Source organism: Scyliorhinus torazame, chromosome 5 (genome assembly GCF_047496885.1).
Source record: "Scyliorhinus torazame isolate Kashiwa2021f chromosome 5, sScyTor2.1, whole genome shotgun sequence".
Classification (NCBI taxonomy): Eukaryota; Metazoa; Chordata; class Chondrichthyes; order Carcharhiniformes; family Scyliorhinidae; genus Scyliorhinus; species Scyliorhinus torazame.
The window spans coordinates 245,123,207-245,142,736 of NC_092711.1; the positions used below are offsets into that span (position 1 = coordinate 245,123,207).

The 19,530-nt window shown below is 46.9% G+C and overlaps 1 protein-coding gene across 5 annotated transcripts in view; it reads right to left on the reverse strand.

Moving 5' to 3' along the window:
* The window catches only part of sytl4 (synaptotagmin-like 4), a 125,632-nt gene that overhangs the window by 38,743 nt on the left and 67,359 nt on the right, over positions 1-19,530 (reverse strand). For all 5 annotated transcript variants that reach the window (XM_072505257.1, XM_072505256.1, XM_072505253.1 and 2 more), the window contains 4 exons: positions 16,446-16,574; positions 5,763-5,901; positions 4,807-4,903; positions 2,963-3,066 (listed from right to left, as the gene is read on the reverse strand). In XM_072505257.1, coding sequence (XP_072361358.1) covers positions 2,963-3,066; positions 4,807-4,903; positions 5,763-5,901; positions 16,446-16,574 — 469 coding nt within the window. The remainder of the gene's footprint in view (positions 1-2,962; positions 3,067-4,806; positions 4,904-5,762; positions 5,902-16,445; positions 16,575-19,530) is intronic.

Here is a 19,530-nt window from a genome sequence, read left to right on the forward strand (position 1 = left end):
CCAGGCTGGAATTTTGCCATGATCGGGCCGGGGATACCCTGCCCACGTGAGGAGGGATGGGGGTTGGGTGGTACAAGGACCCCATAATCATAGAATTTACAGTGCAGAGAAGGCCATTCGGCCCATCAAGTCTGCACCGGCTCTTGGAAAGGGAACCCCACCTAAGCCCACACCTCCACGCTATCCCCATTACCCAGTAACCCCACCCAACACGAAGGGCAATTTTGGACACTAAGGGCAATTTAGCGTGGCCAATCCACCTACCCCGCACATCTTTGGACTGTGGGAGGAAACCGGAGCACCCGGAGGAAACCCACACACACACACAGGGAGAACGTGCAGACTCCGCACAGACAGTGACCCAAGCCGGGAATCGAACCTGGGACCTGGAGCTGTGAAGCAATTGTGCTAACCACAATGCTACCGTGCTGCCCATAATAGTTGAGTCGGTGGAATCTGGGGGTTTCGAGAGACTGCAGCACCATTTAAAAATGTTCCCTACCGGGGCGCGAGAAAAAAAAAGATTTGCATTAGATTCCGGGGTCGTTTCCGGTGCTACTATTCCTGCCCAGACCAGACTGGTTTTTTCGATAGATTGTGTGTCGCACCCATAGTCATTCTTTTGAGCCTTGGTGAGTTTCTCCCTGCTCAAGCTCACACTTAGAAATATTGTCAACATTGGGGGCTGACCACCACCACCCGTGGACAATGTCGGAACCCTGCACTCATGAGCATTACCCTGGACCCTCCCCCCCCGCCCCCCCATTATGGGGTTGCTGCAGGTCCACTTTTGCAGATCTCCCCAACCCCTCTTTCAGGCTCCCCTCTTTCAGGATCCCCACCCTTGATCCCCCCCAAACATTTATGAGGGCCCTTCATACCCATTCTTCATCCCACCCCACCCCTCATTCCCCTTTTCATTAGCATGGCCCCCCTCAAGCCCTGACCCCTGGCAGTACCATCCTAGCACTATCAAGGTGCCAGGCTGGTGGTGCCAAGGTGCCCATGTGCCAGTAGAACCAGGGGGCTCTGCACTGTCCCCGACCACCAAGGGTCTCTAATAGTTTGGGAAACCCACAATAGCTTTGGAAACCCCCAGGTGCCGTTAGGCCTGGTCCACGTTTGTACTAAACGGTGCCTGGCCCGCTGACCAAATCAGAAGACCCCATCCTAAGCGGTGTGACTGTCTCCTGACATAAAGCATCTCCGTCCCTCTGAGATGTCACAGAGTCTGCAGCTCAGCCTCACCGACTGAATCAAACTTCCTCAAGCCACAAACACTTACTGCAGACATGTTTGCCCTGGATCACAATGTGCTGCAGCCTTGACACATCACCTGTCCTGCCATCCTTAATGTGTTTTCATTAGTTAATTACCTATACTATTTGCTTACTTATAAAACTTCTTAATATATTTTATTTATTTTACCACCAGTTAGCATACTATTTTAAACCTTCGGACTGCCCACCTTTCATGATTGGTTAGGGAACTTGGAGATGGCATACTAATGTGTCGGTGAATTAAAGAGTCCCGACCCATAAAATAGTCTTGCCGTTTGGCCAAGAACTACGTTGGGAAAATTCCACCGAATGAGTCAGTTAAATCTTTCATTACAACTTGATGTCCGATTCTCAACACTGTCTAAATTTAGATAGAAATTAGTCCATGCCCTAATGTAAATAGTCATTTTGTGTATATAACAGCTCCTGGCTAACTGAAACCCACTGAGTAAGTTACTTTATGAAGAGGGTGCTGTGATAATAGTTATTTGGATAACAGAATCATGGAATTTACAGTGCAGAAGGAGGCTATTCAGCCCATCGAGTCTGCACCGGCTCTTGGAAAGAGCACCCGACCTAAGCCTCACGCAGCCACCCTATCCCCTTTATCCCCGTAACCCAGTAGCCCCACCTAACGTTTTTGGATACTAAGGGCAATTTAGAATACCCAATCCACCTAACCTGCACATCTTTGGACTGTGGGAGGAAACCGGAGCACCCGGAGGAAACCCACGCACACACACTGAGAACATGCAGACTGCACACAGACAGTGACCCAAGCTGGGAATCGAACCTGGGACCCTGGAGCTGTGAAGCAACAGCGCTACCCACTGTGCTACCGTACAGAAATTACATTTCTGTTGTCTTGATAATGTAGTTAAAAAGGTAATGTTTAATAATTTGTCACTAATGAAAAACCATAATGTGTTTGACAAGTTTATGGACACTACAGACAAATGTTATGGGAATTTCCATTTTTGTGCCACTATTTACCCAATTGTATTATCTGTGATATCAGTGAACTACAGGCCTGTTACTGTGGATTGTGTGGTAAATTAATAGTCGATCAACCATTTCTTGGATCTATTAACGATGAGGGTGCAGGAAGTCTCTTGATCAGCAACCCTAAGAGAGCTTAACAACAAAACAACTTACATGTCTAAACACAACAAGAAGTCTGCATGTGCTTACAATAGGGAAGGAGAAGTTTATGGCATGGATTTTTAAAAAGTTAGACTTTGAAGGCAGGGAAGCTGACAAGGCAAAGTGATTTGGAAAAAGGCAGCAGAAATGTAACGGTTAAAGGCTTGGCTTTGACTGTGGAGCAGAGGGAACAGTAAACCGGATTCGGGAGGATGGAGTACATAACAGGTAGGTTACAGCACTGTGTCGGGGCAATTGAGAATGAGGATTTTAAAATCAGTTTATGGGCATAGGGTGAACATGAAGCATGAGGCAATGATGTTCTGTTGGAGAGAACTTGGGCTCTTCAAAGTTCTGGATTAAGTTTTGAAAGGCAGCCAAAACTGATGAAGAGCACTTGTTTCTGATGGTGACAAAGATCTCAGCAATGGCAGAGGAGAGGGAGAGGTGTAAGTAAGCAATGTTCTGAAAGTGGAAGGTGGTGATCACTGAACTAGATGCAGCGTGAAAAGTTCACATATAAACATACACGTACAAACCTGCTCCACATTGAGACCTGGAACTGAATGACTACGGTCTCCCATGGAATCACCTGTGTTTGTAGAATCCGATACACGAAGATCCATCACAGATTTACTATAATCTAACAGGGGATTTGAATATAAAATAATTATTTCAGAAGCACAGATTGGGGTAAAATTGCACCTGGTGGATGCCTCTGTTTATCTTAATTTTATGGAGCTTGACTGAGGTTGACACTGAATTTTGATTGAGACACTGGCTAGAAAGCCTCTGTTAACCAAATCTCAGCAAAAAACAGCCCACATACCTGAAACACCATGTACAAAGGCAGTCGATGTATTAAATACAGCTATTCATGTGATTGTGTGGGTAAATGATAGTCTCATATTTCATAATCTGCACACAGATAAACAAGCAACTGGAGAGCAACAATAGCTTTTGCCAAAGACATTCTGTGATTAGTTAAGAAAGTGCTGATGCACAAATCAAGGTAGAACCCCAATTGAAGCCCTGGCTAAAATCACTGCATTGCGAATGGCAGCTAAAGTCAGCATATTGGTCTGAGTTTGCATCTCTGGTGGAACACACAAACATTGCCTATTCCTTTGAGAGTTGTGACTTTTTAAAAATATTTTTAAGAGTGAGATTCTGTGTGCAATTCAGCCGCAGTGTTGCATCCGGTTCAATGGGTGAATCCAGTGAGAGCCCCAAATCGGGCTTCGTGCTGATCGTGAGTAACCCGACGCGCTCTGCCCGGCGCAATCTAGATCACGCCAGATAATGATATTTAAGTAAGCAGTTAGGCTAATTTAACACCCAAAACTAATTTTATTCGCCGTCCTGGGGTCAATGATCGCACCTGCCCAACCTCAACTGGGCATCTTTCAGTTCAGTTTCACATACGTGGACCAGGCATGATGGCAACTCGCGGGGTCTAACAGGCCAGTAGACACCCCGGACAGTCGGAGTCAGGGCAGGTAGAACCCTGGCACTCCCCTTGGCACCACCAGCCTGACACGCTGGCAGCACCACACGGGCACTGCCAAGGAACCATGGTGGCACTGTCATGTTGGCAAACTGGCAGTACCAAGGGGTCAGGCCTGGGAGGCCTTGCCATTGGGGACCAGGACAAGGAAAAGGTTGGTGGTGGGAGGGGGGTGATTAGCGGGGTGAATCTTGACGTTGCAGCTGTGAAACACCCCACCAAATGCGCACGAAAGCGGACTTAGATTTATTTCCGCTGAATCGCACCCTCTGTCTTTTTAAGATTCAATCTCATTCTCCACTGATGGCCACCTCCCCAAGTTCGCACACTGTGACATGACTAATATGGCTGATGCTTGATTGTGGTTCCATGGTCCATGACTGTCATTATAACACCTTATCAATGGTCTATTGTTAATGAGTGACTTTCGGCAGGAAATGCAATCATGGTGAAGATTTACATCCAAGCTTGATGATTAAAAGCATTTATCAGTGTAGGATATCAATCAGGAGGAGGAACCTTGGCTGATTTTTCTGTATATTGGACAAGGGATTCAGAGGCCAAGTCTAGTCCCCCCCCCCCACCACCAAGAACAGTTAATTCAACACTGTTGAGAGATTGAGCATTCCTTAGTCTCCTTGTGCCATGCATTATCTTTTGTCATGTGACAAAATGATCTATACTTGTGTGCCTGCTAGGCTTTCTCTGAAACTGGCATTTGTATGCGCACAAATGTGGCATGGATTTAATTTTCCTCCTTCTCAGGAAGCTTCTAGACTCCCCTTCGGTACGGTGGGGTATGGTACATCTTCAAAATGCTTTAAATAAACTTTAGATTGAATTAAGTTCAAGAGACATTGATGTTCCAAAGCTCACCTGTGGGCTTCAGAATGCTTTTTGAACTCTTTTTAAACACGTCCTCGGAAACATTTTCACCCACGGAAACTCTGCTGTGTTTTTTTGTGTGAGATTCCTGAAGAAAAGATTAAAGCTTTGAATTATATCCGAGTAGCTTGAGCTATATAGTTGTTTTATATAGTTACATAGTTATTTTATTTTTTATATCTAATACAGTATCACCATCACATGAAAATGATACCACTTAATGACTGGTTTGTTGAGAAAGTACGGATTATAAAGTCCATTAATCACATCCAGCTCATGACTCCCAATGCCCATATACATTCAACTCTTACTATGTACTTTATCTTCTGAAGGAGCTACAAGTTCAAACGTGGGATTCAACACTTGTCCCACACTTTTTTTGCTTTCCAGGGAGAAATACCAAACTGTTATTTAGAGGCAGAGTTTTCCTTTCCTCATATTTCATGATAAGGCAGGTTAGTTTATTTCTGATTATGGTCAACAAAACACTGCTCTATATCAATCCTTGTAACTTTCAATTTATTCCCAATCATATTTATTTATGTCGCCTTTGAAGGGGTTAATACACCCAATTGATTGTCCTGAGAGTCCAATCCCCATTTCCACTAATATGTGTGGAAAATAATTTTTCCTCCCTTGACTGAGGTTTGTTCATTTTGAAGCTATGTATTTGTGTATTGCAGTTTGGTTATATCTGAGCCTCTCAGCATTTGAAACCCCTAGATTATTTATCAAAATTTGAACTGTTCAGAACCAGGACTGATCGCTGCAAACTGCAATTGGCCATTAATTCCACAGTTAGTTTATGTGGTTGTCTCTTAATATTTTCTGAAATGGCTAATCAGCTGCATTGAAAAAAAAACTGGGGTGGCCAAATGATGCAGCCTTACCAGCTATACCTACGTACTAGCAATAAGTAAAACACAACAATGAGTGTATTGCCATACGTTGTCTAAAGCAGTTTGCATGTTGCTTTTGCTCGTGGTGGATGTCTTCGATACGGCTGGAAGAGTCATGCTGCCTGTGTTCACAGGTTTGGAAATGGGATGTTCATTCATAGTACTGCTCTCTGTTAAGGAACTCCGCCTGAAAAATATCGAAGCAGGTCACAATGTTTGCTAAAGCTTCATCAATGCATAGGGAGCGCAGTTCCCCAGCTCCTGTTTATCCATGGGCCTTGGAAAAGAACAGTGGAAGCCCTGGAGAACTGAGCAAATGGCAATCTGGGGTTATCATGGTTCTTTCACCAAAGTTACGGCAGACAAGGCAGGCGAGGGCGGGGGGGGGGGGGGGGGGGGCGTTGCCTCAGCTAATTCACCCACATAATTTAGAAAGAAGCGGCACAGAAACTTCGACAGAATACTCAGGTCCCCCGATGGTCTCAGTCTGAGGTAGTCATGGGAAGGATTCTTCTCATCAGAGGATTTCTTAAATTAGTATATCTAATATATATATACATACATATATACACATTATTTCTAAGTTTCAGTGTTTAACCTACTCCCACCAAATTTGGATCATTTTCTAAGTGTGCATTGATTTCCTGAAAGGAAGTCCAACTGATGGGAAGGTCGCCATATGGTCTCACACTTTATGAAAAAACCTTCCAGTGGCCAAATCCTGACCCACAGAACATTTATATCAGTTGATTACAAAGTTTAGCAAATGAGTGAACTCCAGCAAACAGCAGATGACAAGTGACATTGACAAAGGTTTGCTCAAAGAAACCCACCTCACTGGATAAATATTGTGCATAGCAAGTTCTGTTTACATCAAACTCACTGATAATGTACAGCTCCCTTGTTCGGAAAGAGTTAATGCTCCATAGTGCAAGTTGGAATTGGGGTTTTAATTGTTTAATAGATTGCACTTATTGTTTAATACACCGCACCAATATATAAAGGGGATACAGGGGGCGCTGTTTTGTTGTGGAGAAGTGATTACTGAACACAATTAACTTGGAATCGAAGAAGCAAAGACTTGCTTCTTTGTTCTTAGTATAGAGTTATTGTTATAACCCCCCCCCCCCCCCCCCCCCCCCACCCTGCCGCCAATGGGGACGACCCAACTAATCTCCCTGTAAGCTTTGTGGAGGACAAGCTCCCCTGCTGCGGGGCGGAGACCCATGAGCAGACTTATTCATTCTACCTGATGCAAACCGGCCAAGGCAGCAGACGGGATTCCAACACGGCTGGGCGTTAGACTGTTACCTGTATATATTTTTCCGAAACCAAGGGTTAAAAATAAACCTCTAGTGACCCTCTTTTCTGGACTCCTCGACTTCCATAGTTACCATCGGAGCTTAACATCTCTAAGAATTACTAATTGTCACTAAAGAAGATGTATTATTTGCATCCATTAGTTGCAAAGAAATGCACATGTCAGAGAGAAAGTTTAGCTGCCCTGACAGCCCAGTTCAAAAAGATGGCGAGTTACTGAGTAAAGAGGGCCCCAGGTTTAATTCCTGGTATTGAGCTAATTGATCTCAGCTTGACTATTGGATCAGTACAATAGGCCTCAGTGCCTGTGTCCAAAGGAAGGGAAGATTCTGCCAGATTTCCTTTTTAAAAAAAATATATATTTTATTCCAAACATACACAACATTGACAAAATACAGTCCATCAAAGCAAAATCAAAAGTTTGGACAGTTTTTCCCTTTATTCCCCCGCCCCCAGGACGAACAAAACTCCTTAAATAACATCCATAACTGGCCTCCAGCATTCCTCAAAACCCTCCTCTGACCTCCTCAACTAGAACTTGATCTTCTCTAGCCGGAGGAAATCGTACGTGTCCCTCAGCCAGGCCGCCACCCCCGGCGGCGTATTCGACTTCCAATTCATAAGGATTCTTTGCCGGACAATTAGAGAGGCGAAGGCCGCATCGGCCCCCTTCCCCTCCAGCAGCTCCGGCTCCTCCGAGACCCCAAAGATCAGCACCATAGGGTCCAGCCTAACCTCGTCCCAATAGCGTCCCAAACACCACCTCCCAAAAGCTCTCCAGCTTCTCGCAGCCCCAGAGCACGTGAGCATGATTTGCCGGCCCCGTCCGCACTTCTCACACCCATTGGTCACCTCCTGGAAGAAAACACTCACCCGCGCCCAAGTCATGTGTACTCTATGCACCACCTGGAACTGAATCAAGCTCATCCCCGTGCAGGAGGGGGTAGAGTTCACCCGCCTCATCCTAGAGCCCCTAACCTATTTCCCGCCCCAACTCCTCCTCCCACTAACGCTTTATCCTCACCAGCTGTGTCCCACCCTGCTCCTCCAACCACCCGTATATATTCCCAATTCTACCTCCCACAAGTCGTCAGGAAGCAGCAGTTGCTCCAACAACGTGCAATCCGGTAGCCTGAGGAACGTCCGCCACTCCTTTTGCGCAAAGTCCCGCATCTGCATATACCTAAACTCACTGCCCCATAGCAGCTCAAACCTCTCCCGCAACTAATCCAGTCCCACAAACTTCCCCTCCAAGAATATATCCCTAACCTGCTCTAGCCCTGCCTCCACTTTCCATACATCCCGGCCATCCCCACCGGCTTAAACCTGTGGTTCCCACACAGTGACGTCAGCACTAATATTCTCTCTAGTTTGAAATGCCTCCTCAACTGGTTCCATATCCTGATCAACAACAGCACCACTGGACTCCCCGCTAAAGGCAATGATGCCATCACCGGGGCCCTCAGACTAGAACCCCTACGGGACTCCTCCTCCAGCCTGATCCACTCTGCCTGTGTCCCCTCCCCCCCCGCACCAACACCTCACCTTCTCCATCTTCGCAGCCCAGTAATAATACATTAGGTTCGGGTGCGCCAACCCCCCCTTTCTGTCTCTGCCTCTGTAACGGAGCCCTCTTCACCCTCGGTACCACCCCCCGCCCATATAAACTCTGAGATCAGCGCCTCCACCCTCTGGAAGAAGTCCTTCGGGAGAAAGGTGTGGAGGGTCTGAAATTCAAATAGGAACCTTGGCCGTATATTCATCTTTACCACCTGCACCCTCCCTGCCAATGTCAAATGCAATGTATCCCACGTCGAGATCCCCTTTCACCTCCTCCACTAACCCGGTCACGTTCCACCTACGCATCGTGGCCCACTCATGTGCTACCTGAATCCCCAAATACCTAACCCTCTCTCTAGCCATCTTAAATGGTAGTGCCCCCAAACTGCCCCCCACCCTGTCACATTCACTGCAAACACTTCGCTGTTCCCTATATTCAGCTTATACCCGGAGAAGGCCACAACTCTCTCCAACAGGCCCATGATTCTGCCCATACTCTTCAGCAGATCCATCACGAACAACAGCAGGTCATCTGTGTACAATGACATCCGGTGCTCCCTGCTGCCGCACCCTCCCCCCCCCCCCCCCCCCCCCCCCCCCCCCCCCCCCCACACCATCGCCGAGGGCTCGATCGCCAGCGCAAATAACAATGGCGACAGTGGGCACCCCTGCATCGTTCCCTGTGCAATCCAAATACACCGAACTCGTTTCATTCTTACATACGCTTGCCACCAGGGATGCACACAGAAGACGCACCCACACCACAAACTTTGGCCCAAACACAAACCTTTCAACTATCTTGTCCAACAGCCTCCTGTGCTTTACCCTCCTCCTCCTATCCCTATCAACCTTAAACAAAATGATACCACCACAAACCGCCGTCTTCAAAGCTTTCCAAAACGACACCTCCGTTCTGATTAAGCTCCACATAATTCCTAATCACCAGTCTCACCATTTCACAAAACGCCTTATCCGCCAGAATTCCCGAATCCAACCTCCGTCCCGGCCTCGGCACCTGCCACAACCTAATCCTGACATCTAGCCAATATGGCACATAGTCTGAAATCACAATTCCCACACTCCACCCCTACCATCCCCGTCCGACTCACCACAAAAAAATAAATTGCTTCCAGAGTACACCTTATCTACGTGCGAAAAGCAATAATCCCTCCCACCCGGGTTCCTGAACCTCTACGGATCCACCATCCCCATACACTCCATAAACCATCCCAGCTCCTTCTTCATCCTCGACCGTCTCATTGACTTGGGGCTCGACTGGTCCACCTTCTGCTCCATTACACAATTGAAATCCCCTCCCATGATCGACTGGTGCATATCCAAGTCTGGAATCGCCCCCTGTAACCTCTTGACAAACCTCGCACTGTCCCAATTAGGTGTGCATACGTTGACTAACACTACCGGTGTCCCCTCTAATGCCCCTTCACCATCACAAACCCCCCCCTTCGGGTGTCAAACCTCCCTGGCTCCCCCACAAACCCAGTTTTCTTGCTCAACAAAATGGGCACCCCCTTCTATCGTTCATCATCGTCCCCCATTGGTTCTGCATCACCGAATCCCACTCTCAACTGGGCCCAAGCAAGATGGCTCCCCTCTCCACTCATGACCATTCTCAACCTCCAAACCTGCCACATTAGCCCCCTCCCCCCCTACTCCCCACCCCTCTCTACCCCAACCTGGCCATCCCTCGAGACCTCCTCCCACACCTCACTTCATTCACTAGCATTGCTTGCTAGCGTGGCAACTCCCGTCTGAAAAACCACTGCACACCCTTCCATCCCTTCCCCTACCAGTCCCCCCTGAGCCAGCGCCACCGGCCCCTAACCACCCTGAATAACGACAAAACCGTCAACACCACCCAACATACCCCTTGCATTAAATAAACACCAAAATTCATAAACTACCTCCTCCCAAAAAACAAACAGTTGGGGGGGGGGGGGCGGGGGGGAAAGCAATGCTCCACCCCCCCCTTACAAACTTACAGCTTCTAAAGATCCCCTCCCTTCAGCACAAAACAGCAGTAACACCCAACCTTCACGGACTTAACTCCATCTCGCACCGCTCCTCAGTTCTCTCCCAACTTTTAAAAAATAAATTTAGAGTACCCAATTAGTTTTTTCCAATTAAGGGACAATTTAGCGTGGCCAATCCACCTACCTTGCACATCTTTGGGTTGTGGGGGTGAAACCCATGCAAACACTGGGAGAATGTGCAAACTCCACACAGACAGTGACCCAGAACCGCAATTGAACTTGGGACCTCAGCTCTGTTGAGGCAGCAGTGTTAACCACTGCGCTACCGTGCTGCTTCTTGTTCTCCTCGAACTTATGGTCCTTTATAAAAAGTCATTCATCTCCTCCGGAGTCTCAAAGTAGTACTCCTGGCTGTCATGTGTTACCCAGAGTCTGGATGGGTACAGCCCCCAATCGAGTCTGTCGTCTGCAACACCGCTTTGGCCTTGTTGAATCTCATTTGCCTTTTTGCCAGCTCCTGCCAACGTCCTGGTAAATCCAGACTCAATTACCCTCCCATTCACAAACTCGCTTTGCCCTGGCCCACCTCAGGATCTTCTCCTTGTCCAAGAACTTATGCATCTGCACAATAACTGCCCATGGTGACTCCCCTGTTCTTGGCTTCTGCCTCAAGTACCTGTTGGCCTGATCCACCTCTGGGGCCTTATCCAAGACCTTCTTCTCCACCAACCTGGCCAGCATCCTCAAAACGCACTTTGTGACATTCATTGCCTCCACATGATCCAGCAGACCCACAATCCGCAAATTCTGTTGTCTGGACCGGTTCTCCTGCTCCTCTACTTTCGACCGCAGTGACTTGCATTGATCCGCCAGGATCCCCACCTCCGTTTCCAAGGACACAATATGGTCACGGTGGTCAGCCACCACCTTCTCCACCTCGTGTATCGTCGCACCTCCTGCTTAGAGGTACTTTTCCACCCGATCCAACAAACCGTGAAGAGGTGCCTTCGTTCCCTCAATCGCCCTCAACCAGTCACAGTGCATCTCTTTCATCTGCTGCCGAAATTCCTCTTTGGTGAAGCTCATCAATTGCTCCATCGGAGGCTTTCCCACTGACAACGACCATTCATCCTCTGCCATTCTCGAAACTGGTGCTGCATCACCGGTGTCCCCCAACTCCTTCGCCACGTCCTTCACTGTCTTCTGCCGGGTCTGATAGCCAGCAGAAATGCCAATCCAGGGGCGAACCTCTCTCCTACACCTTCGGCTCCACGTTTTTGCCGAAACTACGTGCTAATGGGTAGAAAATGCCAAAACCAATTACTTTGAGCCGGAGCTGCCCAGCTGCGACCACTCACTCCATGGCTGCCACCGGAAATCAGTCGGCCAGGTTTCCTGATTTACGATCTGTTGATTCCTGTCAGGAAGTGCATGTGTGTGGATACCAGGCAGGGGCAAGATCAGTCTTGGCTGTAAAATTGCCTGCTGACATCCATATTCCAAACCCCCATGTGAGAAACAGCCCAGAGGGTGACCATAGAAATGCACTGAATTATGATAAAAATTTCCAGTCAGTATCATTGTATCAATGGCAATAATAATAATCATTATTAGTGTCACAAGTAGGCTTACTGCAATGAAGTTACTGTGAAAATCCCCTAGTTGCCACACTGCAGCATCTGTCCGGGTACACGGAGGGAGAATTCAGAATGTCCTATTGCCCTAACAAGCACGTCTTTCGGGACTTTGTAAGAGGAAACTCCTGGAGGAAGCCCAAGCAGACACGGGGAGAACATGCAAACCCCGCAGAGACAGTGACCCAAGCCGGGAATCGAGGCCGGGTCCCAATCTATTCATTTTAAACAGTTTCTCAAATTCTCTTTTTGGCAGTGGCTCCTACATTAGAAACTATACATTGTTGCAGAGCTTATGGAGGTGAAACTCCATTTTTTTTTGCAGTGCTTAAAAATAGTGTGGTCACAGTTAATAGATGAAACGCAATTCTTCCTCTCCATGTTTCTATTTAACACTAAAACAGAAATGTCATCACTTTATATCAAATCATTGGAATTTATGGCTGGAATTCTCCGTTTGGGAGACTAAGGGCTGGATTCCCCGGTCGCTGACGGCAAAATCGCGTTCGGCGAAGTTCCCGACCGAATCGGGGGCAGCGCCGCTTTCGCGATGCTCCGCCCCTTCCAAAGTGGCGTACTCAGAGTACCCTGCGCGACATATCGACGGCCTCAGGACATTGCCTGAGGCCCACATTCTCCGCACCCGACCTGCCAAGTTCCCAACGGCGTCGGTCACGTTTGGTCTCATCCGTCAGGAACTCGGCGTGATGGCTGCGGACGCAGTTCAGCGCCGCCAAAGTCGGGGGAGGGCCCATCCGCGGCCAGGTGCCGACCAAAGGGTGGGCCGCTGCAGGCTGCCGCCGTGCGCATGCGCGACCACGGACCCGGCAATTCTCCAGGCCATATCGACAGCTAGAGCCCGGGTGCTCTACGCTGCCGGCATGCTAGCCCCTAGCCAAACGGAGGATCTGTGGCCGTTTTACGCCATTCTACGCCACCGTTCCCACGCCGGCAGGGGGGACATAGCCTCAGAATCGGAGAAGCCAGCCCCAAGTATTCCCGCCGGAACTGAATAGCATATGAGTCGCACTTTGGGGCGCTAATTGGTAAGCTAGTCAGGACGTGCAAATGGGCCAGAACTCTGCCAGCCCGAATTGAGAACGATTCCTGGCCCAGCAACCTGAGGCTGTATAAGGCTCTGTTCGGACCCCATTTGGAATATTGTGAGCAGTTTTGGGCCCTGCATCTAAGGAAGGATATGCTGACCATGGAGGGGGGTCCAGAGGATGTTCACAAAAATTATCCCCAAAATGAAAGGCTTTCCATATGAGGAGTGGTTGAGGACTCTGCGCCTGTACTCAGAATTTAGAAGGTTGAGGGGGATCTCATTGAAATTTGCAGAATTCTGAGAGGCCTAGATAGAATGGATGTGGAGAAGATGTTTCCACTAGTAAGAGAGACTAGAACCCGACAGCACAGCCTCAGACTGAAGGGATGATCCTTTAAAACCTAGATGAGGTGGAATGTCTTCAGCCAGCGGGTGGTAATCTATGGAACTCATTGCCGCAGAAAGATGTGGAGGCCAAATCACTGAGTGTCTTTAAGACAGAGATATAAAGGTTCTTGGTTGATAAGGGATCTGGGGTTACAGGGCGAAGGTAGAAGAATGGAGATAAGAAACATATCAGCCATGATTGAATGGCAGAGCAGACCCGATGGGCCAAAAGACCTAATTATGCACCTATATCTTATGGTAAGTGCTGGAGCGAGAATTAGCACTAAAGAACCTGACAGCTGGAGCTATTTTTAAGCACTCCACTTACCACACATTCACTGCAGCCACCAAGATGGCTCACAGAAGACCTGCACCTGGATTTCGGGGTGGACTAGGGGGATGACCAATCAGGGAAAAACAACAACAGCTGCCAGAGCGGTGGCACTATGGCTGGCTCTGTTGTTCGGCATGGAGGATCAAAGTGAAGAAGAGCAGTAGTTATAGGGGACTATGGTTAGAGCTAAGAAATAGGGCAATATGGTAGAGCTAAGAAATAGGAAGGGTGCAGTAAGATTGTTGGGACTTTACTACAGGCCTCCCAAAAGCGAGCGTGAAGTAGAGGTACAAATATGTAGACAGATTATAGAAAAATGTAGGAGCAATAGGGTCATGATGAGAGATTTTAACTTCCCCAACATTGAATGGGACTCATGTAGAACTGGGTGGACAACAGGAGTCAGAGAGTAGTGGTGGAAGGGAGTGTCTCAAAATGGAGAAAGGTGACTAGTGGTGTTCCACAGGGATCCGTGCTCGGACCACTGTTGTTTGTGATATACATAAATGATCTGGACCAAGGTATAGGTGGTCTGATTAGCAAGTTTGCAGATGATAATAAGATTGGTGGAGTTGCAGATAGTGAGAGGGACTGTCAGAGAATATAGCAAAATATAGGTAGATTGGAGAGTTGGGCAGAGAAATGGCAGATGAAGTTCAATCCAGGCAAATGCGAGGTGATGCATTTTGGAAGATCCAATTCAAGAGCGGACTATCTGGTCAATGGAAGAGTCCTGGGAAAAATTGATGTACAGAGAGATCTGGGAGATCAGGTCCATTGTACCCTGAAGGTTTCAACGCAGGTCGATAGAGTGGTCAAGAAGGCATACAGCATGCTTGCCTTCATCAGACGGGGTATTGAGTACAAGAGTCGGCAGGTCATATTACAGTTGTATCGGACTTTGGTTAGGCCACTTTTGGAAAACTGTGTGCAGTTCTGGTCGCCACATTACCAGAAGGATGTGGATGCTTTAGAGAGGGTGCAGAGGAGGTTCACCAGGATGTTGTCTGGTATGGAGGGTGCTAGTTATGAAAAAAGTTTGAGTAGATTAGGATTGTTTTCGTTGGAAAGACAGAGGTTGAGGGGGGACCTGATTGAGGTCTACAAAATTATGAGGTATGGACAGGGTGGATTGCAACAAGCTTTTTCCAAGAGTGGGGGTGTCAATTACAAGGGGTCACGATTTCAAGGTGAGAGGGGGGAAAGCTTAAGGGAGATGTGGGTGGAAAGTTTTTTATGCAGAGGGTGGTGGGTGCCTGGAACGCTTTGCCAGCGGAATCCACATTCCCTAGTTCCTGCCGAAGTTTGTTATACTTGGCCTTTCCCCAATTTAGCACTCTTCCTTTCGGACCACTCTCGTCTTTGAGAAGTGGGCACCAGAATTAAATGAACATAAGGAAAGGTAGAATGCAAACTACAGTGATCACTAGATTTTTTAAAAACACTTCCTCATCTAAGGTCCCACAGCCTGTCAACCTCGTTTCAACCTGCCATGTCAACATTGAGTATTTTTCCAACCATTTCTTCACTGGCCAAGTCCTTTGTGCAGCAAATCGGCACAGGTGGGGCCTTGCAGGGAACATGGGCTGCAGCTGTGATGAACGCCAATCAATGACTCACATCATTGAAGACTGCTTTCCATTGAAGGCTCCCCCATGACAAATTTCAGCGGAGGGCTCTATTTAGCTATTGCGGAAGCTATTGCCTTGCTTGGTGATTACTGCACATGTTTACAAAAAATTCTAGGGGAAGCTTTCTTCAAGGTCAGCACCGAGTGCCATCATTTTGATGTTGACTGTGATATCCAGGTCATTGTGATAGACATACGCCAAACAGACCTTGCTGAAGGATGAAGACACAGTAACATGACAGAACCATTCATATATTAGGAACATAATTAGAATATCTTGCATGTAGCATCAATGGATTGGAACAATATGGGACATTGCCTGCAATCCCCCATGTGCTGAATAACCATTATTCCCCCCCCCCCCCAATGCAGTTACAGGGGAAGGTTAAAGGGAGGTCAGTCACTTCTTCAGAGTAAGAATTCAGCACATGAAATTGCTGCCAATGTGGACCAACGAGTACTTTGAATCGTGTTTTCAACTTAGCATTTTTAGAGACCTAGCAGAACGTCACAAGCTCATCCCTTCACCTAATGAGTGCATGGCTCGAGCAAGTTCAGGCAGAGAAACAAAGAGGCTAAACACAGGTGCATGATATCAATTATTTCAACAACAACTTGTTTATATGTAGCACCTTTAATGCACTAAAATATCCCAAGACACTTCACAATAGCATTATCCAGTAAAATTTGATACTGAGCTACCTAGGAGATATTAGGGCAGATGAACGATGTAGGGTTTGAGGAAATATATGGTCTGAGTCACATTATTGTCCAGATTTCCATTTGGTCACAGGAATTTCAGACAGTATCCTCCCCAGATCTCTCACCTGGAATTGTTAGGTGTGTTGTGTTTGGAGGGAGATTGCGAGTTGCTCTTGTAGCTGCTGATACTCGCGCGTCCAGTAGACTCTGTGTCACTTGGCTGCTCAGAACTCTCTTGGGATTCAGACAGGATGCTATCAAACCACAAATCACAGGCATGGTTTAGTTATTTTACTGCTACTTCAGGAGAAATATGTTGGTCCACACTCCTCATTCCAATCTTCCAAAACAGTTCAAAATTATAAGAATGTTTCACAAATTAAAATGCCAATAGATTTGCATATAGTTTCCAATAATCAAATTGATTGATTTATTGTCTATCTGTAATTGAGAAGTGATGGTGAGCCGCCTTCTTGAACCATTGCTGATCATGTGGAGTAGGTACACCCACAGTGCATTCAGGAAAGGAATTCCAGGATTTTGACCCAGAGAAGGAATGGCGATATATTTCCGAGACAGGATGGTGTGTGGCTTGGAGGGGAATTTGCATCTGCTGCCCTTGTCCTTCCCGGTGGTGGAGGTCATGGATTTGGACGATGCTGTTGGCCTCGGTGATTGCTGCAGTGCATCTTGTAGATTGTACATATTGCTGCCACTGTGTGTCAGTGGTGGAGGGAATGAATGTTTAAGGTGATGGATGGGGTGCCACTCAAGCCGGCTGTTATGTCCTGAAAAATATTTTGCTCCTTCAGTGTTGCTGGAACTGCACTCATCCACACAACTGGGAGAGTATTCCAACACATTCCTGACTCGCGTCTTGTAGATGTGGACAGGTTTTAGGGAGTCAGGAGGTCAGTTTCCAACCTCTGACCTGTTCTTGTAGTCAAAGTATATATGACTTGTCCAGTTCAGTTTCTGGTCAATGGTAACTCCCAGGATGGTGATAGTGGGGGATTCAGTGATGGTAATGCCACTGAATGTCATGGGGTGATGGTCAGATTCTCGCTTGTTGGAGATGATCATTGCCTGACACTTGTTACTTGCTATTTATCATGATGTGGAGATGCTGGCGTTGGACTGGGGTGAGCACAGTAAGAAGTCTTACAACACCAGATTAAAGTCCAACAGGTTTGTTTCAAACATTTGCTTTCAGAGCACTGCTCCTTCCTCAGGTGAATGAAGAGGTATGTTCAACAGACTTTAACCTGGTGTTGTAAGTCTTCTTACTGTGCTATTTATTAGCCCAAGCTTGAATATTGCTCAGGTCTTGCTGCACATGGACACAGATGGCTTCAGTATCTGGCAAGTCTATTACCTTCCTTTTGTTTGTAAAGAGCCATTTAAAAAACTCATAGGAGGGCATCATGATCATAACCAAAGATCAATATCCCTGCACTGAATACTGCATATTCTGTATGTTCTTTCCTTATGTGTGTCAAGATTAGAACAAGTTCAATGGTACAGAAACCCCTCAAATACCTAACCAATAAATTCAAGGTTTTCTGTAAAGACCTTGGTCAGGTTTTCTTGCTCTTGAACATAGAGGAAAATTGAGCCAGAAGAATTGCATAAAAGGAAGCCTGGCTGATGTTTACACCAAATTTGGGTTTGGTCTTTTCTATGTTTTTTCTTTATGTGTTGTATCAAAGTGATCGAATACACTCAGCTGCAGGACCTTGAAAACCAGTCCCCATATATTCTCAAGGGTTAGTGTTCTCTTAAGATGTAATGGCTAAATCACAACCTGATCTCTTTAAAATCTCCCCATGTCCTTCAAGAAGGAAATTAAAAATTACTTCATTCAAATAATGGCTGGAAGGCAAAACTTTCATGGGGGCTCTCCTGGAGTTACAGAGCAAACCAAGTGGAATATCAGTGACATCTCAGCTGCAATAGCCATCAAATAGCCATTGTCTTTTACATCAAACCAACAACTATCACTTGTTTCCATTGATATTTCCATCCTTAGACCCGCTCCAAATACTGAGGTTCTCAGTCTTACTATCCCTCCTGACCTCATAGAACTCCCAAATCTCCACACTGGCCAGAAATACTTTCAAGAAACTTTGCTTCCTTCTTTGAGACAAATGATCCCTTTTGACAAATTTACACACTCAATCGAGCTGAAGTTGGTCCAAGAATTCAGTCTGCTCCGATTCGCAGCACTTCCTTACAGTCAGGAATTAAGTTAATAGCTTCTTCATTTCTGTCCTTCAACTTCTCTTTCCCTTTTGTTTTAAAAATGTATTTTATTACAAACATGTATCAAAACAGGTTACAATACATAAACACCCCGGGAAACGTACTTCCCAGCAATCGACTACACCGTCTGTACAGATTTTTCCCCCTTTCTCACCCTTCCCCCACCCCGGACGAACCCCGATCCTCAAACATAGTCACAAACATCCCCCACCTTTTCTCAAACCCCTCTGCAGAGTTCCTGAACTCATACTTTATCTTCTTAAGTTGTACAGGTCACCCAACCAATCTGCTACCCCTGGTGGCGATGCCGACCGCCACTCCAGCAAAATTTGCCGCCGTTCAATCAGAGAGGCGAAGGCCAGGACATCGGCTGTCCTCCTTTCCATGAGCTCCGGCTTCTCCGAAACCCCAAATATCACCACCAAAGGGTCCAGGTCCACCTTCTTCTCCACTATCCTGGCTAAGACCACAAACATTCCTGCCCAGAATCTCCCTAATTTTTCTCAACCTTGATTCGCTGGTCCCCACCCACACCTCTCACACTCATCTGCTACCCCACAGGAAGAACCCACTCATTCTCACCCGAGTCATATGTACCCTGTGCAGACTGTGTAGTCGATTGCTGGGAAGTATGTTTCCCGGGGTGTTTATGTATTGTTACCTCTTTTGATACATGTTTGTAATAAATCTTAAACTGTATCAGGCTCATCCTTGAACAGGAGGAGGTCTCGTTTACCCTACGCAATGCCTCACTCCATACTCCCCCATTGTTCACCTCTCTCAACTCCCCTTCCCATTTCTCCTTGATCTTAACTTCTCTTTCTCAACTGCAAATTTTCTGGTATTTCTCGATTTTTCCATTCTTCCTTCCCAGATCCAAACACATTGCGCTAGATGCTCACCCTCTTTCCACCTATATTGCAATGAAAACTCATTCTCTTATAAAAT